The sequence below is a fragment of the Centroberyx gerrardi genome, chromosome 2 (genome assembly GCF_048128805.1).
Source record: "Centroberyx gerrardi isolate f3 chromosome 2, fCenGer3.hap1.cur.20231027, whole genome shotgun sequence".
In the NCBI taxonomy this organism is placed as follows: Eukaryota; Metazoa; Chordata; class Actinopteri; order Beryciformes; family Berycidae; genus Centroberyx; species Centroberyx gerrardi.
The window spans coordinates 12,434,740-12,451,830 of NC_135998.1; the positions used below are offsets into that span (position 1 = coordinate 12,434,740).

General features: G+C 41.9%; 1 protein-coding gene across 1 annotated transcript in view; it reads left to right on the forward strand.

Moving 5' to 3' along the window:
• LOC139922936 (transmembrane protein 132C) overlaps positions 1-17,091 on the forward strand; it is a 103,593-nt gene that overhangs the window by 53,974 nt on the left and 32,528 nt on the right. Inside the window, exon 4 of the mRNA XM_071913585.2 lies at positions 8,718-8,907. Within this exon, the coding sequence (XP_071769686.2) occupies positions 8,718-8,907 (190 nt within the window). The remainder of the gene's footprint in view (positions 1-8,717; positions 8,908-17,091) is intronic.

Below are 17,091 nucleotides of genomic sequence, written 5' to 3' on the forward strand. Positions count from 1 at the left end.
TCTACGATAGGGCACAGAGCGCAGACGCTGCCTTGTGATTGGCTGATGCGTAGAGCCACATCTGTTTCATGCAGGAGCGCCGAATCCTCTCATTTCACACACCGTTTGAGAGGAATATGGGAAAAATACAGCATAGAGAAAGAAAGAAAATAGACCGGCAGGCTGTTGAGAGAGGAGGAGATGAGTTAAGAAAAGGAGAGAGAAATGGCGAGAAGGAGAACGAGGGAGGGAGAGAAAGAAATAGGGAGAGAGAGAGAGAGAGAGAGAGAAAGAGAGAGAGAGAGAGAGAGAGAGAAAGAGAGCGAGCGAGAGATTAAGGGAAAACAACAGAGGTCAGGGAAGGAATGAGCAAGAGAGACACACAGCAACAGAAAAAAACAGAGGGGGGTTATTTTTGAAAATATCAGCGGAGAGACAGACCAAAAAGGCAATTTGGGAGAAGAACTGCAATATTTCTCTTTCAGTGTTTTCTTTTATTTTTTTCTCCCCCCCCCCCCCCCCCCTCCACCCCCCTTTTGCACTCTGCAGGCCTACTGTGAGAGCAAACTAATCTGTACTGACAGGGACAGGGCTGACGTGGAGACTTTGATAGGTCCTGGGGGAAATCTCCACCGTACATAAATTGGTTATTCTACGTTTCATCTGCCTCTTGACATGGTTTCATTTTATGATCTCTTTCATTATCTGTCTGTCATATGTCAATGTTTATCGCTCTATAAACACATCCATTCCACACAGATGGAACAGGCAGCGCCGCAGCCGGTCCCCGACAGCACAAGGTTAGGATTATAGTACGTGAGTGGAAAGTGTTTTATGAGCGTCATGCATTTATTCGTAGCAATCGTGACATCTTAAGGTTTCGCTGAGCTGTCTTTGAGGATAATTTTGAACGGCTTAATGATGAATATTTAATAATTACTCACACATTCTCTTCCTGTTTTCAGTATTTTTTTCCGTTGTCTCACTTTTTTTCCATATCTGTTGTTTCTACCTCTTTTACTCGCTCATGCTCTATCCCCACCTCCCCATCCCTCACACACACACACTCACACACACAGACAGGCCTCCAATGGCCCCAGTGGCTGTATAACTCACTTATAATAACCTTCTCCAAACTACCAGGTTCTGTTGTATCTCAGGTCTACTATTCCGTGGTGGAGTACAGGAAGAGTGTGGAGGCCGTGCTCTGCTAGTTTCAATGGGATCTCATTAGTGTCATAGGAGAGAAGAGACAGATATTAGACCTGAGATATTGAAACTCATTAGAGAGGAGCCTGGACTCCCCTGGGAAGCTCCACACACACACACACACGCAGTAACACACATGAACACTCACACACAGACACACAGATATGCTTCCTGCAACACCAGGTCCTAATTTATAAATCATGATTTTATAATGACCCCAACTACGCTTGGCTAAATTACCTCATTACACACACACACACACACACACAGGTTAGTTAGCTAGTTTACGGGGTTCTGTACTACAGTAGACACAGGTAGCCACCACTCTGCATGTTGGCCGTAACTGTGAATATAGAGTGATCTTTATTCCAACACAGTAGAAAGCTGAGGGCTCCTATTCACACGGGTTGTACGCATTGGAGTTTTTATCTGATTTGGCCCGAGGTCTTCGAACCAATTAGAACCTAAAATGATTTCTGTTTGGAGAGAAATGGAGACTGATTTCAATGGGCGATTAGAGTGCACCAGGAGAGGGTCCTAAATACACTAAATACTCAAACCACACAGCTGGAGAGTAAGTGAGCTACAAGTAATTTAAACAGCTGCAAAACCAAATCATCCGTGTCACCACACACAGGAAATTCTGGGGGAAAAGAAACAACAGTGATTGCATCTCACCCAGACATCTCCCTGTACAATGAAAATCTCAATGAAGATGGGAAAAAAATCCAATAATGTTGCTGTGTGTTTTCAGTAGGTTTGATACAAAGTTCCACAGGCAAGGCATTATAAGCTTTGTTTATGGAAATGTGTTGTCTTTCCTTGAGCAAAGTGTATCAGTAGGATGTTTTCCAGTGTTTTTTTCTGAGGCTGTTTTTACTTCTTCCTTCATTAGTTTCTCTTATCTACAAATTGACACATGTTGGTATGCAGGCAATTCCCACCAGGACACATTACTATGATTATAGTTTGAAGGAAACTTCTCCTGGTTAATTAACATGAGAAGTGTAGGCATTTATTATATAGCCTCACACTGCATAGTGGGGACTGGCTAAACCATATTCATGAGATTAAAGTACTGTTATGTAAATGTCACTAAGGGGTTGGCCATTGGGGTTGAGGTAAATCTGAAAGAGACAGAGCAGCTGGTGCAGCCTTTTTATTGTACAGCATCACTGACTAGGAGCTCCTTAAAATTGTAGGGGTTTGTGCCTGTGTGTGTGGTGTGTGTGTGTGTGCGGTGGTCGTGTCAATATAAATGTTCGTGTCAGTGTCCAAGTCTGCTCTGTTGTGCTTGGGCTCCAGGTTGGGGGCCCCATGTCGACTCTCTGATTGAGTTCCCTGCTCTTCTAGGCGGGGGGGCAGCCAGCCCTTTGCAGCCCCATATGCAGCCTTCTGTCAGGGTGAGAGTCCTGCTGGGCCGGGGTCCTGAGGCAGCCTCAGGAGCCATGGAGCAGTGTGATGCACAGATGGACAACCTATAGACTATTAAAGATCCAGTGCAATCATTTCAACTCAGTCAGGAAAAGTTTGATGTTCATTTCTAACACAATGAGCATCAGTTTTTGACTAGATTTTTTTGGTTAGATGGTACAAAGCTTGTAGGACTGAGTGAGAGCTGAACCTTCCCTATAACTTTATCATCCACTGCAGACAATATTTCTATCTTTGGGGAACAAATATCCAGTGTTGGAACTTCGGCACCCAGCGACAACGGAGGCACAGAGATTTTGTGTAGTTTGGAAAGTAGCTGGCTGGCTATTGTCTGACAGACTATGGGGTGCCTCATTAACTATGCATAATGTCGACCAATCAGAGCATTCATTAAAACCTGGGTGGCATCATTTACACCAGGAAGTAGATTGAAATTCTAAATCTGTTGACAACCAGAGTTTTTCAAAGGGCGTTAGTCAAATTTACACAATGCTGACAGATATAATAATTTAGTTAACTTTACATTAACATGCCCTTAGTTAAATTATACCATGAAATAGAAAAATGCAATTCTCATTGCACTGGACCTTTAACTGACTGCTTCTGCATGAGCAACTGTATTCTGACCGAATTGTTGGTGGTGAGAGACACTCCGATTGTATCTATGTCCAAAGTTTTGGACACAACATTCTCCAAGCATTGGTTTTGAAACATGGGGTGAAGTGTTTATTCCTTACTTACAAGACAGAGACTACTTTCTAGCAGTTGGTAACTGCGTATCTGAGCGAACAAAAATGGCATGTGGAGTTCCCCAGGGGGTCGATTCTTGGGCCTCTTCTGTTCAATCTTTACATGCTCCCACTAGCTCAAATTATGCAAACAACAGTATTTCCTATCATAATGACGACACTCAGATCTACATAGCTTTGTCAGAAATCTTGGTGTAGTTACAGACTCTGACCAAAACATTAATAGCCACATCAAGACAATTACAAAATCTGCCTTCTATCACCTTAAACATATCGCAAGAATTAATGAATTCAAGTCCAAGCAGGACCTTGAAAAACCTATTCATGCATTTATTTTTAGTACGCTTGACTATTGTAACAGTGTCTTTACAGGTCTCTCTAAAAAAGCTATTAGAGAACTGCAGCTCATCCAGAATGCTGCTGTCAGCAAAATACATTTCTGATCTTCTTCAGTGTTACGAACCCGCCAGACCCCTCAGGTCTTCAGGTGCTGGTCTGCTTACTGTTCCCAGGGTCAGAACAAAGCATGGAGAAGCAGCTTTTAGTTTTTATGCTCCTCATGCCTGGAACAAACTTCCAGAAAATCTGAGGTCTGCCTCCACTTTAGAATCTTTTAAATCAGGGCTTAAAACTTTTCTGTTCACCAGGGCTTTTTAAGAAATTTAGGGCAACACTCATCTGCACTGGAATATTTATTATTTTATCTTTTATAGTTTCTTTTTAAATGTAATTTTAATGCACTTTCACATATGTCTTCTTTTATTTATGTAAAGCACTTTGAATTGCCGTTGTGTATGAAATGTGCTATATAAATAAACTTGCCTTGCTGTGCCTAGTCTTTCAAATAAAAGTTGTAGAGAACTCGGAAGCTTTGAATGGCTGGAATCAACTTGTTCATGAAACAAAATTGGCAGGGAAACAAAGAAGCACGGGAATCTGATTGGCTCTCACTGGTTGGCCAATGACCAAAAAAAGTTCAGGAGTGGCCAACTTTTCTCTGCCAGCAAGCTTGTTTATGTCCACACATAGACCAAGACTCCCTGGTTGCTCAACTCTATAGAAAATGAGTGGACTTGTTGCTCGCAGTGTGGAAGCACGGTGAGAGTCCCAACATCTTTTGGCTCCCCTAGCAGAGAAAAATTCTGTATCCACTATTACCTGAATGGACCCTTTTGAGTTATTTATCCCAGCACATACAAACACACACAGACACACACACATACATCTCTCTCTCTTTCTCTCTGTCTCTCTCTCTCTCTCTCTCTCTCTGTCTCTCTCTCTCTCTGCCTGTGTCTCTTTCTCTTTCTCTCCTACTAAGGTGGACTCAACTAATTCACTGTGTTGAAATTGATTCAGGTCTTTGATGTATCATTGTTGTCAGTGCTAACCAAATCATACTGTGCATGAAAGGAACCCCCCTCGGGTCTCCAGAAGAGAGCATAGACTTTCTTTCACTACCTGTCTCAGATCCAGATATCCATAGAGGTGTTGTAGTAAAAAGAGAAAAACGTGGCTGCACGTTTAACAGGGCTTTTGTGTTCCTCTGCATCGTTTCATTTTGTTGTTTTGAAGGAGAGGAATTTCATTCTTGTCATTTTTGCTGTTATGCTGTTACTCCCTGCTCAGAGCCCTTTGTCACTACAAGGCTCTGTTTGAAATATATCTCAAAGAACTGAATGTGTGTGCGCGTGTGTGTGCACGCGGGTGTGCGTGTGTGAGAGTGTGTGTATTTGTCTGCGAATGGATTCTTTTATATTGTTCAGTTTGCGCTTTCACATACGGCAATAGGAGTGACAAGTAGAGATACCTCAAAAGCTTACTCAAAATGACATGACCGATTTTATACCTCATTTCTCCACAACAAACCTGCTATGATACTGGAACGTTGTTACTGTTCACATTTGTACTGGCACAGTCGGTTCTGTGATCCCAGCAGACGTTTTGTCGTTACCGTGGCCCTTCTCACCCCCCCTTTCCTTTCTTCCTTTTGTCTCTGTCTTCCTGTCCACCTCTCACTCTCGTTCTTTCTTTTCTCTATGAGCCAGAGCAGCAGAGCCGATAGTTGCCGGTGAGTGTATTGAATTGTATGGTAATCGCGCAGGGAAAGGGCACAGTGTGGTTATGTTTCTAATGAGACACGGAGGAAGCAGGCTGACCTCTCAAACCAGTGGGCTGTGGACATTCATCATCTCAAACACACGCTGGGTGAGAGGGGCGAGGGTGAGGGGGAGAGAGAGAGAGAGAGAGAGAGAGTGAGAGAGAGAGAGAGAGAGAGAGAGAGAGAGAGAGAGAGAGAGAGAGAGACCGACCATTGCCCTCTATTGGGCACAATGTGACACTGCAGTCAAGATGCAGGATCAAGTTGAAAAGGGGGAGGAATAGAGAGAGAGAGAGAGAGAGAGAGAGAGAGAGTCAGAGGGACAGGGAGAGAGAGAGGGAGGAAGGGAGAGGACAACAACAAGAAAAAGAGACAGTAAGAAAGAGAAATGAAGACAACAGACCGGAGAAAGAGAGAGATGAATAGGCAGACGGAGGGATTGAATGGGATGCTGTAGGATTCAGAACCATGGACAGCGCACCGATGCACCTCAATGTTCACAGCTCCATTGTAAAGCAGTAACTGACTGTCTGTTGCAGATTTATTGATTGGGCTGGAATTGTACACCATAAGTGTAAACCACATAATCAGTCACTATGGTCACTACCCATGAGCTCAGACTGGTGTCAGGCAGTAGGAGATAGCCCACTGCTGCTCTGTATTAATCTGATTTTCTGCGTGAGAAAGAAAAACAAGAGGAGAGTAATTGATGACGTTGGCTCCAATTAGTTAATTACTGTCACAGTGCATGGTCATACACTTAAAAGTAGTTTTTTTTTTAATATCTGTAGTAGTCAAATGAACTGTGGCGGTGAACATAGACGCTACATGCTGTGACCCTTGTGCGATGCTTGCTATCAGCAGATTATTTCCTCTGTGCTGCGTTTGATGTTTAACTTAACATTATACTGAAATTGAATTCAAAGAGCAAAACTGAGCCTGAAAACTGCACAGTATGAAGGCATGAACAAAACAGTGGAATCGTACTGATCGTAATGTAAAAGTAATATTGTTTTTCTTGTGGTTGTCTTGGTTAAGCTTGGAGCATGTCATCACAGCTAATTTTACTGTGACATTTGGCAATACTTTTTTTTTTATTTATCTTCATGAATCTCTTAGCAATTTATTTGTTTTGGGTGTTTCTACATTCCCTTGTAGGCCGAATCATTAATTCACACATAAACAAATGGTAGCTCCACCACAAAAATCCCAAAAAAATAAAATAGGACTAGAGACCATGTTTATCATTTTAAACTGACTGGGCTCTGATGTAAGAAGGCAATTTGTTTACATTTGTATTGTTAGGAATAATTGGAGGAAAATACCTATGTGTTTTTTGTTATAATGGTGTGAGAAAATTGCAAAAATCTTCATTTTTACAACATTTTCAACAGTCTCAACCACATAGCACAGAACCACTACTGCGCTGCACTGCACCTCAGTGTGATTCTCACACATATTCACCTGTGATCACACCAAGCCAAATCTTCTCAGGGTATTTGAAAACTATTTAGTATAACTGAGAATATTACCAACTAAAAACAGAGTTTCCCTGCCTGACCCAGAATTGCTATTTAAACTCTTTTCATCCACTACTGTTGATTTTATGCCACACTGGGTTTCAGCCTCCAAATTTCTTCGCCCTTACACTTCTCTACCACAGTGGATCCTTAAGTCTGCGCTTTGAAGTGAGTCTAACCGTCTGAAGTGCTAACACATAAGAGGAGTTGGGGGAGTTTTACATGCGGACTTGGCTAGAATATGTTCAAGGAAAACCTTGGATCTTACCTCCCTCATGCACAGTCTGGCCTGCTCTCTAGCCTTGTTCTAATTGTGTGAAAACCAAACAATAAACAACATATACTGCTCAGGATAGAAACATGAACAGAGTATGTTGTACATAAAGTAATGTCCATGATCTCCATTTGTTTATACTGGATGTATTGTTTCTTTGATTAATTCCTTGAAATATAATGGTATCCTTGAATTGCTTTTATCTTTTGGTTTTACTCTTCATCTTCATCGTTCAACGTATTTCATCTGAAGGAATAGTGTTACACAATATGAATGTTTACCTCTGTGCCGTATGCTCCGGATCTAGGTTCCCAAGTACAAATTGTATTTTTCAAGACAGCATGTATATCTGTGTCTGGTTGTTGGAGAGGTGTTGTATCTAGTTTTGTCTATGATAAAGATTACCTGAGGGAGAGGCAGCAGCTTGATCAAACCTAGGGCTCAGCAAATCGAATAAGTTTTGGGGATTTTTGTATTCATTGTTTTTCTGCTTTGTTTACATCACAATCAGTTGAGAAAAAATGATTTGCTTGGCCCGGGAAATCTCTCTGCAAGAGAAGTGCCATCGTGGAAGAACAAAAAGTAAATTGCTTTTTATGCCCGCGTCATCATGGTTCTGTGGGGATGTGAGAATGACTTTGAATATTACTGTGATTAGGTTCATATGAGATTTTATTTTGAGGGATACTTGGCTTAGTATTTAGGCAAGAATCAATAACATGTTGTACAGAGAATGTGATGTGCACATTCAGATTTAGAGATTCTTTTGCCTACATTTGCCAGCAATTGCAGCACCTGCATATAATATTGTAGAACTATCCTCTACTTATGCAGTATTTGTGATACACCTTTGCCTTCAGCTGGACCAAGAAGATGTAGATGTAATCTCTCAGTCCCTATCTTTCAATCTGTCTGCCTTTGATTGCTGCACTCCTAATTTAACAGCTCTGCAGCCCATCAAATGATCCTGTTATATGATGTTAAAGTCTAATATCTTCCTGTTTTCCTTTTTCTCCCCCTCCTTTTACCCAATTCATCCTCCTTTTACCCCCTCTATTTTTTCTCACTCCCTTCCTGCATCCTCTTGTTTCTCTTCCTTGCGTTTCCTTCCCCTCATTTCCAATCTTACCCTGTCCATCTCCCCCTCTTCTTCTCTTTTCCTCTCCTCATCATGTTTTTGTCTTCCTTTTCTTTCCTCCATCCCTCCCCTTAACCTCTCTTCTCTCCTCCCTTCCTCCCACTCACCCAATTTCTCTTGCTGCTCCTTACCCCAAATCTCTCACATTTCCCCTTCTTCTGTCTCCTTATTCTGTCCCTCGCTCACTCTCAATCGCTTGCCGTTTCTCTGCTCCTCTCCTTTCCTTTACTCCTCCCTCTTTCTGCCCTCCCCTTTTACCTAAATCCATTCCTCACTCATCTTCTACGCTGCCCCACCCCCACCTCCCTCTCTCCAGAGCGGAGGCAGCAGGCTACCAGCAAGTGCTGCAGGTGGACCTGGAGGTGAACGGGTTGATGGTGCCTCAGGGCGGCAGGGAGGTGACGTGGCAGGTGGAATACCCGCTCACCCGCACCCTGACCAATGAGGTGCAGACTCTCATCCGCCTGGCACCACAGGACCTGGGGGGCATCGTTCCCTTAGCCATGGTGAGGCGTTGGTACCCGTGAGTGTGTGTGTGTCTGTGTGTATTGTGTGTCCACATATCTGTTTGCATATCCCTATGTGTTTATGTCTATGCAAATGTGTGATTACAAGTGCATCTAATAAGTAGATGTGTTTTGACAGTAGATGGTCACTCTTGAGCTGTGGATGTTCTGTTTGTATGTATCTATGTCTAAGTGTGTGAGCACTTACAATACATTTTTAAGTGAGGCACTTATAGTGGTGAGCTTCTATGTGCTGGGTTTGGTGTAGGCCGTCCTTTTTTGGGGGCAAAGTTGTCCAGCATCTCGATTGGCTGTCAACTGACCAATCAGAGCCCATATTCCCACTACATGTCTCTCTCCACACAGGTTATTGAGACAGATTTAGATTACCAGTGAATTTAGCAATCATTGGCAATAGTTTTTCCTCAGTTGATCTGGACTGATTGAAATGTATTTCTCCAGCTCTATGTTTACACAGCTATCTAAACTCTTTGAATATTAATATCAATCAATATTTGGGTCAGACAAAGTTGATTAACCCCCGTTTGCTACCACCAGTCGACATGCCCAGAAGTGACCAATTTGAGGAGGCGGCCATGGCTTCATATGAATGCTTTGCTTTTGGTTGTGGCTCGGCCGCCAGCCGGAGTATTGACGTACTGAGCAGCTGTTTTCGGCTCATTGTAAGTGTGTCGCGGCGAGAAATGATAGTTAGCTTATGTGCTTACTCTAATTTTCTATCTGTAAATTAAAGCGAAATCAACACAATGGCTCTGTAGAATCCGGTATCTTGCTCCCACAACTTGTGTTTGCCTTAGAGCTCTGTAGTTTTGTGTGCGCATCTTCCTATTTTTAAGCGAGTCACTTATAGAGAGACATTCAAGGGGAGCTGTGTGTGTATGTGTGTGTGTGTGTGACAGAGAGAGAGAGAGAGAGAGGGAGAGAGAGAGAGAGAGAGAGAGAGAGAGAGAGAGAGAGAGAGAGAGAGAGAGAGAGAGAGAGAGAGAGAGAGAGAGATGGAGACAGAGAGGGAGTTTGTTGATGCATTTTTGGGGGAGGATGTGCAATGTGGATGTCATGCACTTAAAGATTCACCCCCTCTGAGACTTAAATCATTTATAGGTCTAAGCAGGTTGCTTTGGGTCATCTTGTTTTTGCCGTTTGTGTGATGTTGTCATCAGCTTAGCCTAGATATTGGGAATTATTGGGAATTTTGAATGTACAGTTGATGTACTTGGGTTTGACACTTTAAGCTGTTTTACTGGTCCGCTTCACAGACAAAACAGATGGTGAGCCTGAATCTAGCACTAAGCTAGTTTTCACTTGTAATAATGTGTGTGTGCTTTCTGGGACAGAGAGACTGAATGTTAATGCAGTGTGTGTGTGTTTACCCTCTGCCTCACTTGTCTCAGAAGAAGATACTGGCTCTTTGTCTCTCTAAAACACACACAGCCTTAGTGAAATATATTGTACTCTTTGCAAGTCTAAACACACTTATCAGTGATTTCCCCTAGTTCATCTCTCAGATGTCTTTATCACTGGCCTCTTCATCAGGGCATTTTTCACTTATACTATTTTGGAATGATATAATTTGTTTTGACTGTGATTTTTTAGTGTGCTTTTTTTAAATGGCTGTGCTGGGACTTGATTTAACATTCCAACAGTCTCTGATGAAAGCCAAGCCTCTCTCTCTATTTTTTTTCAACACGAAACCTGCATTTTTTAATTGGCAGTAATTTGGTTAATACACTTCTCAGAGCTTGCTGACTGAGAAGTTAATTGAGTTTGGACCTGGACAATCCCTTTAAAAATGGATGGATGAATCGGCAAGTGGCCTCAGACAGCCAATTGTTTTACGATAATGAATATGTAAACATGATAAAATGTATAATTGTTTGACTATTCTATTTTTCAGAATGGCAGGAAAGCCATTATGTATGCTGCAAAGAGGTTAGAATAGTTTTAATTTTCTAACTGATAATGGATAAGTGGAAATCAATTGCCTCCAAGCACTTTACAGACTTTTATTATGGCATTTTGGTGAGGCAGCAGCAGCTCACCCTTGATTTATGTGTTCTGGCCCTATAGAGTAGCCTTTAGACTTTGACTGCATCGTGAACTTTTGATATCTAAAGACTTGACTCAGGAAAAGTTCATTTGTGAACGACATACTTCAATTAAATAAATAGCAAAAATAACTTTAAGAGGGAGAGAGAGAATAAGTTAGCATAGTATTAGGCTGACCGTAGTTGACACTACTACTGATACTAACAAGTCAAGGCAACCTCTTAGCAATACAGAAATCATGTATAACAGGAATAGTGAAAGTGCTGAATACAGCACAACATAAATGTACTGTGTGGGGAAAAAAAAAAGATGGTTTAAGTGAATGAGTGTGGAACCAGCTACCTTGACATGTTAATGGCATAGTCAAGTTGAACACTTAATATTCAAAATGTTCAGTAATGATAATCGTATTTAATTGCCCATTGTGCTATACTGGAGTTAAATTGTCACGTGAAAAAAAAAGGTTAAGATTGAAGTAGGTTAGAAACTGTTTCAGTATGCCTTCATCTCATGAGTAACATGCGGGGAATGGAAGCTGGTTCAAGCACTAAACAAATATGTATAAAGCAGATGCTGGTGAGTCTTGGCTGCGATGAAGTCATAAAGAAATAGCAGCAGGGTAGGGAAGTACACAGAGATGTTTGATTTCTAAATGATGTACCAGATGGAGGATGTTGTTAGGTATGTGGGAGTTAACCGTGGTGTCTGTGTCTGTATGATAGCTGAGAAATATGTTTCAAAAATAGGTGGTGGCTTTGAGGGGTTGGTAACATTTTTAACCCTCCAGTGATCAGAAACTAGAAACCTGATGTGAATAGAGCTATTAGCTGAAACTGACTGAAGTTGTATGTTGTCTGGTAATACTGGCTCATTCGGTTTTTGTCCTGGATGCAATGAGAACTATTGGGGCAACTATTGTTCAACTTTAGATAGATCATAGTACCTGCCAATCTATCTCTTCCAGTTCTATCATATTGATTTGGCCATGGTCAGGACGATGGGATCCAAGTATCTTATTAACTGGAGTGAGCATCACCAACACACACACACACACACACACACACACACACAAAAAAAAAACAAAAAAAAACAAACGATTAGTAACTTATTATTTAGCCATCAAAATTGTTTTAACCAACTAGGCTAATCTAGGGATGGTATGACTCTCTTACCCCTCAAAGAAAGACAAAACAAAACTAAAAATCTTTCCACCACCCCTGGACAAAATCTAATCTATCTCTCTCCAGTGGTATTGTTAAGTCTTGTCAAGTCGAGTTTATTTGTAAGGCCCTTAATCACAGTTACAGTCTCAAAGGGCTTCACGACACCCACGTTATGAAAACAATAAATGAAAACAACACCACCCACCTTAGACTCTTAACTGGGGACAAGGAATAACTCCCACAAAAACCTAATTAGGAAAAAAATGGAAGAAACCCTGCGAAAGACTACTCAGAGAGGGATGCCCCTACCAGGACGGACAGGCGTGCAATGAGTGCTGAGAGTGGGCAAACAGAGATTAATTGTTGATAACAACATGGGATATAAACAACAAACACAGAATAAACACAGTTAGAACGCTTAGGTGATGCATCCAGATCTGGTGCGGGGCATCAACAGCAGCTCAGTCACCATCGTTGTACGAGTCGGGGACCAGAAGGATTCTGACACCGCAGCCACAGCCACAGTCTGAACGGATAAGAGACACACCCACACACACGGCAGACAAACCGGTTTTCTTTCTTCCACTCACACAAACAGATGCGACCAACATGAATGAACAGATGCTCACAGACCAGGAAAACAGGGCATGCAGCAGGAACCTGAGCTACTGCAAGCCAACTGGTATAACCACTGCCAGCAATTGTGCAAAGCATGAAAAGGTTGACCAAATGGTAGTGAAAATAAATAGGTTCTATGCTTGAATTTAAAGACATGAGTAGAGAAAAAGCTCTGTTACCTGCAGTTGTGACTGCTGGGACAGATAGGTAGCTGGCTTCTTAAGATCAGATGGGTTGTGGTGGTATGTATGGTGCAATGAGATCTGTCATATTTTACATATTAGTAGAAACACTTTGAAGTCACATCTGGTATGAATTAGGAGCAGGATAAGCATTATGTGATCAAATTTTCTTGTTTTTGTGAAGATTCTGGCAGCAGCATTTTGCACGCACTGATTTTTAATACCAGCATTAGTCAAACTGGAGAACAGGATGTTCAGTAATGAAGTCTCGTACCAGGTTTTCCGCACCTGCTGTTAATATAGATCAATTTTTAGCAGTATTGCAAAGTCTGTAAACAAGTTTTAGTAGTGTCCTTGATATGCAACTCAACAAGAGAGTAGGAATGAATGTAACAATAAGATTTTTGATAGCAGGACTCTGGGAAATCACACAATTATCAAACTTTAGAGTGGTGTTCTCAAACAGACACCTCTGCCTAGCTGGTCCAATAACCAACATCTCTGTTTTGTCAGCACTGAGGAGCAGAAAGTTTAGGGACATCCAACATTTCAAATCAATTCAAATCAATTCAATTCAATTCAATTCAATTCAAAAAGCTTTGTAGATTTTGTAAGCTTTGTAAAATGTAGTGTAGAGACTGCCAATCATCTCAGCAATGGTCTTGTTTGTTTACAGTAACTCATGTCAAAATGAATGTGCCAATAATTTGTTGATGTTGATGTTGTGCCATTAACCTAAATTTGAAAACAAATCTACAATATCAGACCATTCTCTTTTGGCTTTAATATTATTGCATGGATCTACACTCACAAAACGACTGAAACAGATATCTGAAAAAGAGATATATTTTTCAGATATCTCTTTTTTCAACCTAGTTGTATATGTAGCCAGTTTTAGCCAATAGCCAATTCTCCAGATTTATGACTAACTGCAAAGCGTCTTCTTACATTGATTTTTTTATTTTCTAAACTGTTAATTTTAGTCCTAAGTACATGTGAGATCTTTTAAAGGAGCAGTTCACCCCAAAATGAAAATTCCGTCACTATCTAATCACCTCATGACATTTTTACAGACAGGCTGTATTTAATTTGTCTTTACCTTTTTTTTTCATTGTATTAACCTGTTTGATTCTTCTATAACCCTGACTTAATTCTTCATCTTGTTGCCCTTTATTCAGTATTGTTTTATTCTTCATAAAGCATGTTGTACCATTAATTATTATACATCTCTTAGCATATTTAATCTCTGACTTGTATCATAAGCACCATTTTTTATAGTACTCAATTAGCATAACCATCCAATCCATTATCGCTACACATGATATTCGGCTTATATGTAACATTACACTCATGTTTTGACCCTGTGGATATTACACTGCCAGAACCAGGCAATGAACTAAGGGCAGATAGGTAGGAATCAACAGTTTGATTAAACTGGGATAAAAGCATCAGTAGTTGACAGTAGAAGTCCACTTTTGCAGGGGAACTTTTAGGCAGGCACCAATCATCGCTGGCATTCAGCAGCACTGGCCGTCCATGTGCAGAATGCCAGAGGCCCCGTTCGATAGGACTCTCATCTCTCTCTGATGGTTTCTGGCTTACCCTCCTACACACACATGCACATATGTATGAACACAGACACACACCCACACACACGCACACACACACACACACAATGTCTGCCTGCCTGACATGAAATGCGGGCTTCAAGTTATTCCCCATTGCTTTCTGGGTTTGACAGCTAAACTGCCCACTTGGATAACTGACTGAAGTTACAGCATGATGCTCAAACTAAGAATTGAGAAAAGGTTAGGACTAGAGAGAAAGAGAGGAGGAAAAAGATTGGAGGGTCCAAGTATGAAATAAACAAGAAGGACGGAGGAAGAGAGCTGGTGAGAGAAAAAGAGGTGAGATGAAGATTGGCCTGTTCAGAAGCAACCTGCCTACTCTTCTGCCCCTGGAGATCAATTTCTCAATCGTAAACCCAGCGGAGCCATTCAGGTTCATGGCGACCACCATCTCTGACACCCTCAAATGGTGCGAGAACATCTTCTGCATAATCAAGAAGGTTCAACATGGGATATTCCTCCTGCAGCAACGGAGGAAGCTCAGTATTTCAGAACTAGTCCTCATTCAGTTTTATACATGGTATAAAACAGTACTGCACTGTATTGTAGCATGCTGGACAACTCACACTATTGTCTTTTTGTGGCTGGATTTGGATATCTTAGAATGCCAAGCTCTATGCTGAATACCCTTTAGTACTATACTTTAGTAATTCTCTGCTTCGTTGTTTATAATATACTTAGTTCCAGTATATTCATTGGCAAATTAAATCATTTTCAGAGAACAAGTGAGGAGAGAGGAAAATCCGAGAATGTACAGAGCGCACCCTGGCACCAACGAGGTATAGAGAGGAAGACAGAAAGTGAAAGCGTTTCATTAACAAGCTTGAAAGAGAGCGCATGTAGAGAACGTGGCAACCGAGAGTGCGCTAGTTTGACCGCATCCTCCCATGAATTTTTGATCTCTCTCTTCCCGCGCTGTGCCTCTCTGTTCTCTCATTAGAAGAGACAGCCACTGTGGCCCCCATAGCTCTTTACAGTACATCCCAAACGCTATCATTAGCATTTTATTCATAGCCTCTGAAACTCACTCTATTCCAAACTCAATAACATTAGCTTTGTGCTCACAGTCCCATAACATTCTAATCAGGGCTATTAGCAGCGAGCCCAACATTAGCTTTTTTTGTCACGGGTGAGCGCCTTTGTCTGGAATAATTAGGGTTTGGCCAAATGTTGCTTTCCCCGTATTGACTCCACACCAGTGTATGACAGATAATGATAGACTGAGGCAACATGGACAAACAGAAATAATAAGAAACTGTGTCCTCTCTGCAGACAAGGGAACGGGATAAGTCTGAAAGAAAGCAGTCCGCATATCTGTAATTTACACACAGTGCTATCACAGCATCAGGGAGCAGCTAGCAGTATTGTAGCAGGCTGCCATCAGTCATGCTGTCACGCTGTCAGGAACTGTATTTGGAAATGGCTTGGCAGAGCTCTAATAGGCTGTGCAGTGAGGCTATCCACTAGCATGCTAAGTGTCCTCAAGGCTGCATTAGCCATCTGCATATAGCCGTAATGCCCCTCATAGATTAATTAAGTCCTCTTGTGTATATACTGGCTTCTAATTTGCTGCTCTATCTTGCTGGCGTGCATTTTGACAACATTAATTCTCTCTTTCACTCGTTCTGTCCGTGGTGGTTTCAGTCTCATGCACCACACTCGTTTCTCGTCCCTGTTCTTGATCATCATATATCGCTACTGTGTGTGAGAGAGAGAGAGAGAGAGAGAGAGAGAGAGAGAGAGAGAGAGAGAGAGAGAGAGAGAGAGAGAGATCAAAATGGGGAAAGCCGGTTCGAATCGAGAGCTCTTTCAGAAGATCATCTATCTATATTTTGCTCAGAAGGCATGCTCAGAAGTCTTCATCTTTCTCTCTCTCTCTCTCTCTCTCTTTCTCTCTCATTCACATGCAGATACACACACACATAGGGAATGAGAAACTCTCCGCTCTTGCTCAAGAACGTCTGCCAAGAGGCCCTTGAGCAAGGCAGTTAACTCCCATTTGCTCCACTGCAGTCGCTCAGTGGTCAGAGCAGAAGTCATGGCTTTACTGGTCGTCTTCCAGGAGTGAATGTCTGTATCTGTGAGAATGAGGCAGGGTGTTGGAGAAAAAGAGCAAGCATGCTCAGTCAACTCTCCCTGGATAAATAACACACACGGGCATGTAGCTTGTAGACACACACACACACAGACTCTCTCCCTCTCACTGTCTAGCTCTCGCTTTCACTCTCAAGTCTTTATTTCAGTCCCGCCACCCCACATCTCTTTCTCCTCTCTCTCTCTGAGGGCCCAAGTTGCAGCTTCCATGTGTGTCAGTCAGGCTTTACTTCGAAGACAAGCTAAGCCTGTCCATTCTCTAATTTGTGCTTGTGTGTTTGTTTATTTTTTTTGCTGGCTTGCTTTCCCTCACCCTTTCCCCACTCTGTCAGTCTGGCTTGAGAGTCTCTTATTTGGACAGCCAGGGCCGGGGTCCAGCACAGTGGAGCTCTCCGGCTTATTCTAATCAAATGGCCTGCAGAAACAACAGAG